Source organism: Clarias gariepinus, chromosome 18 (genome assembly GCF_024256425.1).
Source record: "Clarias gariepinus isolate MV-2021 ecotype Netherlands chromosome 18, CGAR_prim_01v2, whole genome shotgun sequence".
In the NCBI taxonomy this organism is placed as follows: Eukaryota; Metazoa; Chordata; class Actinopteri; order Siluriformes; family Clariidae; genus Clarias; species Clarias gariepinus.
In genome coordinates, this window is record NC_071117.1 from 24917132 (window position 1) to 24923860 (window position 6729).

Below are 6729 nucleotides of genomic sequence, written 5' to 3' on the forward strand. Positions count from 1 at the left end.
CACAATCTGAGGTTCCACTGTATATTAGTGCCATCTATATCAATGTCACCACCACCATTACCAACTTAACCACGGCGACATGGTCAAGTTCTGATGGACACATTGGGCACATTGTATTAACTTTGTACATGGGTAGGCACTGTGTGTTCTGAGTTTTGGTGGACTATGCACATCACTCCCCATGCACATCAATGATCCTTGGGTGCTAATGATAGGTACCAACCAGTGCATACTGGGAACACTCCACACGATGTGCTATTTTAAATTTTCAATCATCTAGACAGCACAACTTGGGTCATGTCGGAGTCACTCAGATCCTTACCCTTGTACATTTTTCTGCCTTCCAAAACATAAAAGTAACTGTAACTACAATACCTGCAATCCTTATCCCACCTCATTAATATTATGATTATTGGTATACAACTTTTTCCAGTTGCAAATAAAATACCATGTGACATCTATGTCAAATCATTATCAGTGTGTGACTCAGCATGTCAAAGCTAATAATTTCTCATGTGATACTGTACTCCTGTCTTGCATTTACAAGCATAAATAAAATGTTATTCGACTTTATGGTCTTTAACTTAATCATTGACTAAAGAGCCTTTATCATATCTGCAACCTTTAAAGAGCCCCATATTACAGTACAACTGGATACATATAGGTGTATCAGTAACTGTGTGCAGATTCCTAGAGTTCGTCGCGGTGCAACATGTTGTGGTCGGGGTTAGCTGTTTCGCTCATTTTAAACCTGGTAACTAATAACAGGTAAGAATGAAAATAGCATCCGTATATTATTTGTGTAATTATCAATTTGTCAGGACATTACATAGAATAAAAATATAAGTCTGTAAGTTTGTCTTCCTTGTTAGCTACTTTTGAATCTAGTGAATATTACTTTATGTGATGTGTGGTAGTAGAGAAACTGTCTACACTATATTTTGAAGCTGCCTCTAGCTAAGCGTAATAACTCTAATGGTACTAAAAATATACTTTTTTGGCCAGCATTCATTAATTTTGTTTTGTCCAAATATAACTCAGCAACAACACATTTAAAAAATAAAAAAATGTTTTAATGTTTCAGGGCAGTGGAGGGACTGGAGCCGGGGGCTTATGACTACACTAAATATCACACCATGGATGAGGTCATTCATTCATTTGTTTATTTATTCATACATTCATTTAAACACTTAAGATTATAAATTTGATTATAAAATTTAAATTTATTTTATTAAGTTGGTCTGGTTTTATTTGTACAAAAAATATATTTAAATTATATGTGCCATATATACATACTGTAGATATTTCTATGTATTTATGTTTTAGTATTATTTTAATGTTTGTAAATAAAACATTTTAAAATCAATTATTCTTGCAAATTAATTTGTAAATGTACTGTATTTATTATTTTTTTAAATAAATGATATTTCCTTAATATTTACCTAATTTATTTATATATTTTAAATATTCTAATCTATCCATTATTAAAACATTTATATAACTAGTTAGGTTAGTACTGGTTAATTAATGAATTCATTTACTTCTTCCATAAACACCTGGTCAATAAATGACATACAGTGAAACCTCGGATTACGATTAACTCGGTTTACGAGTGTTCCGCAAGGCAAGCAAAAATTTTTTAAATCAATTTTGACTTGGAAAACGAGCATTGTCTTGGTTTACGAGCACTGAGTATTATGTATCACTCATGCGCTTCTTGATTTGATGCAGAGCGTCACATGATCACAACTGAGCCAGCAGTTTTTCTCTCTCTTGCGCTGCGGGTATAAGAGAGAGATAAACACACACACAGCGCCTGTGCGCATAAATGGAAACACTTATCTGTCGAGATTTATTTTTACGTGCACATTAATTTGTTATATTTTTACTTTATATTTTGTGTTGATTATTTTTATCTATTTATTTTTTTGGGCTGTGGAAATAATTATTTTTTGATTTCCATTATTTCTTATGGGAAAATGTGCTTTGATTTACGAGTGTTTTGGAATACGAGCCTGCTTCCGGAACGAATTATGCTCGTAATCCGAGGTTCCACTGCACCTTGTTTCCTGATTGCACTGTTGTGCTGTATCATGATTCTTTTTTCTTCTATTTCTTTGTGGTTTTAGAATGATATTCACCAGTCGATTTGTTTGTTTACAGATTTTAGAGTGGATGAAGATGATGCAAAATAATTATTCTGATGTAGTTACCAGCATCACATATGGGAAAACGTATGAAAAGAGAAACATATCACTATTGAAGGTAGTTTACTTGTAAAGCTGCAATAAAATTATTGAAATTATGTTGAAATCAGTTACAAGTTTAAAACCATTATTGCACAATAAATTAAGCAGTTATTCTTCGTATTACTCCCTAATGCTCGCAACTGATGAGTGCCTGACTTTGTGTGATGCAGATCGGTCAGAAGAGCAATGAGCCGAAGAAGATGATCTGGATGGACTGTGGGATCCATGCTCGAGAATGGATTGCTCCGGCTTTCTGCCAGCACTTTGTGAAGGAGGTGGGTGCATAACTATTTTTTTTTTACATACATACCATCATTACCATTACAGAAATGATTTGTTTGAAATTATTATAATTAAAAATATGTAAACAGATCCTGGGCTCCTACAAAACAGACCAAAAGATTGGTGAAATGTTAAAACGTTTGGACTTCTACGTCACTCCAGTGTTGAACATGGATGGATATGTATACTCATGGAAAGACAACACGGTAAATTTATTTCAGTGTTCATGGGGTCACAAGTTAAGGTGTTGTTTACACAACACTGCATTGTCAAGTGCATTTTGCAAAACCCATGCAGCATTAAAAAAATAGGCTCTCATGAAGACTGCACAAGAAAAGCAAGACCAAAACCTACCTCTGCTGCAGAGAAGAAGTTAATTTAGAGTTACCAGCCTCAGAAATCAGCAATTAACAAACTTCAGATTAGAGTAGAAAGAAATTAAAATCAGGAAAGACCATGGAATTGGAAGGTGTCTCCAATCTTTGGATAATCTTTGAAGTACTGTACATACTTATCAAATAAAGCAGGAAACAGGCATGACCTAGCACTAACACCCATAAAATAATCTGCACCGCTTTAGGCTGTGGCTACATAATAATTTTCTCCCAGGCTGCACAAGTTTTTATCTAAACAGCACCTAATCTGATCCACACGTATCTTCAAATAACAAAGTACAAAATGACTGGTATTCCCATGTTTATGGTATTGCACCATATTTAAGCCTTAAGACATAACATTAACAATCAATAATCAGAGATAAATTTGGCATGGGAAATGTCTAAGTGTTAACAAAGTTAAAAAAAACAACATTATAAAGCGTTATTAGAATTAATATTTAGAAAGCATTGCTATCAAACCATGTGCTGTGCTATTCAGACAAGATTATGGAGGAAGACAAGGTCACCTGGTACTGCTGATTGCATGTGTAATGGCACGGATCTCAACCGCAACTTCTATGCTAACTGGGGAAGTAAGTAATTGTTTTATGTTTGTAAAAATACTACTAGTAATAAATACTCAATATAAGACCGTATACGCTCCATAATTACATTAGATGAAAAGAATCATATTATTAGAAATAGAAACTAGTACACACACTGTAACTGACAAACACAGGCCACGCCTCCTTTATTACATCATGTCATTGTGTTTCACATAGTGGTGGGAATTTCCAGAAACTGCTGCTCAGAAATCTATAATGGACATTCACCTCTTTCGGAGCCAGAGGCCATGGCAGTGACGGACTTCCTGAGCACCAATCGAGACAATATTCTCTGCTTCCTCACCATCCATTCATATGGCCAGCTGATCCTGCTGCCTTATGGGCATCCAAACATCTCTGCCCCCAATGAAGTCGAGCTGGTGAGAGTCGTAATTTATCTTTTTACCATATCACATTGTAGTATTAAAGAAGTCTGATAAGACTCATAGGATCTGACAGAATTCATTCACTTTACTGTCTGAACTGCAACTGCAAGTGTGTGTGTGTGTGTGTGTGTGTGTGTGTGTGTGTCTAGATGAAAGTAGGTCTGGCTGCAGCAGAGGCCATTAAAGCTGTTCATGGAGTGGCCTACACAGTTGGAACGCCTCCTAATGTGCTATGTAAGTTTTTAACTTTTTTCCAAAACTTTAGCATAAATTTGACTTACTGGAATTTTTTTAAACATTTAATATTGATTAGTTTGGTTGGGATTTTTATTTATAAATGTCTCAATTATGCACTTTGAATGGTCTATCAGATTTTCTTTCAGATTTCTTTTTAAATACATACACATTACCTTAAAAATACATACACATTAATAAAATTAATTAACAATAATATAGCCGTGCAGCACGGTGACCCGCCTCGTGATTGGCACCCTGTCAAGGGTGTACCTATCCTTGTCCTATAAGTCTCCAGGCCCCCATGACCCTGTATATAGGATAAAGCAGTATAAATGATAAGTGAGTGAGCAATATAACAATAAACTGGTGCCAGGATCATGAGCACCCAAACCTCATCTGTGCCAGCCCATCTGGCCAAGTCCCACAGAAAAGCCCTTGTAGCACAAGTTGCTGAAACAAGTCAGTGCTAACCACGATAGAGCCTTACAGCCTGCCATGCATGGGGCCTAGCAGGAAAAGACTTTGTATTTAGCCTCCAAGATTCAAGAAATAAATGAAATAACCAGAAACCGAATATTTTTTTCATATATTTCAGACCCCAATTCAGGCTCGTCTCGTGATTTTGCCCGTCTCATCGGCATCCCGTTCTCCTTCACGTTTGAGCTGCGTGATAAGGGTGAGTACGGCTTCAAACTGCCGGAAGACCAGATCCAGCCCACATGTGAAGAGGCGTATCAGGGCGCGCTGTCCATCATCACGTACGTCCTCGACAAAAATTTCCCTCGTGGTGCAGCTACAAACGTCGCAGCTACACTGTGGAGTGTTGTCTTTGCTGTTTGGCTCTCTACTGCCATCGTCTGACCTCAAAACTGAACTGAAATCAGTCACAGTTTTATTGAACAGCTTAGTAAAGTCTACAGTATATTTATCTTCCATGTTTCTCTATATTCAGATCTTATAAATAACATTTTGGACATACAATAAAGTGTAAATGGTCCAATTTCAATGATACCATCATAAAGCTTTCATAATAATCTTACATGCTACTGCACAATTTCATAATTAACATTAAAAAAATTTAAGTTTATGTTGAATTTGTTGTTTTCCTTAAGGATAATTTGTACCGTCCATAAAAAATAAAAATAAAAAAAAGATTTCAACTCCCTAAAAGGCATAAGAGACTTCAGATGCAATATGGGAGTCTGGAAGGTTTAATATCCAGACAGGCCAGTATTTCACCAAGATACAACAATTGACTTAATTAAACATTGGATACATGCTGAAGCAAGAATAAGTGCATTCCTGAACCATTAAACCAATTAGATATTGATGAAAACATTTAATGGGGACCATTAGAACAAATTTTTATCAAGGCAATGTAATATTTTGTAAAGCAGGAGTTTTAACTATTTTACAAAATGTCACTAAGTTTTACAAGCTTTACTGATTGTTGGCTGGGGAAGAAAAGGAAACGTCAACCCCACATGCACACAACAACAATAAGGGTGTATTTATTAAATAACCTAATACACAATGATTTTGTGAAAGAATTCAACATCTTTATAATGTTTATAATTTCACGGATTATACACTGATTAGAAATGAGCACTCCACAAGGAGTAATGATCAGAGTTTTTGAAGATAATGTTCTAAAAGCTTTGGGATAACATTGTGTTGAAGATTTTATGATAGTATAATTGCACGTCCCATTCTGCCTACTTCCAGTTTCCTGAAGCCTGTAACAGGAAACTCGTCGCCTGGAAACTTCACGTTGTCCTCAAGTGGGCAGCATTTAGTATAAAATCATGAAAGAGCTCACAGAGACACACTAGCTACAGTATACACACTCAAACACACAACAGCAAGAGACTTTATTCCAAAGTGATTAGGAACTAATAGGAAAAAGTAATAGGAAAAAGTTAAAGGAACTATGAAGAACTACTGTAAGACAAACAAAAAAGTAAAGCCTTTTAAACCGTTTAAACAATTTGTTTTGAACCAAACAAGACCTAAATCTATCTACAGTAGTATCTAATAAAGGAAAGAATAAAAAACTAAATATTATATAATATAATATTAATAAAATATATAAATTTTGTTAAGAAAAGGGAAAAAATATATGATAACATTAGAATTAAAATTTAAATAAATATATGTAATACCATATGTATGATACAAGCAAATCTATACGATCACAATATATATTATATATATATTATATATACAGTATATATAAAAACTCCACTATGGCCAAGACCAAAGAGCTGTCAAAAGGACACCAGAAACAAAATTGTAGACCTTCACCATGTCGGGAAGACTGAATCTGCAATTATTAGAAAAAGGAAGACCTACAAGACCACTGATAATTTTCCTTGCACGCGGGGGGACCTAGTGAATGACCTGCAGAGAGCAGGGACCAAAGTAACGAAGGCTACCATCAGTAACACACTGCGCCGCCAGAGACTCAAATCCTGCAGTGCCAGATGTGTCTCCCCTGCTTAAGCCAGTACATGTCCACACCCATCTGAGGTTTGCTAGAGAGCGTTTGGAAGATCCAGAAGAGAATTGGGAGAATGTCATATGGTCAGATGAA

The 6729-nt window shown here is 35.5% G+C and overlaps 1 protein-coding gene across 1 annotated transcript; it reads left to right on the forward strand.

Moving 5' to 3' along the window:
• The first annotated feature begins 656 nt into the window (after positions 1–656).
• cpo (carboxypeptidase O) lies at positions 657–5139 on the forward strand. Its single transcript, XM_053477226.1, has 9 exons — positions 657–768; positions 1085–1145; positions 2164–2265; positions 2420–2524; positions 2621–2737; positions 3408–3501; positions 3691–3893; positions 4049–4133; positions 4732–5139. Exons 1-9 carry the CDS (start codon positions 713–715, stop codon positions 4995–4997), a joined length of 1089 nt encoding a protein of 362 aa, XP_053333201.1. The 5' UTR covers positions 657–712; the 3' UTR covers positions 4998–5139.
• The last annotated feature ends 1590 nt before the right edge of the window (positions 5140–6729 follow it).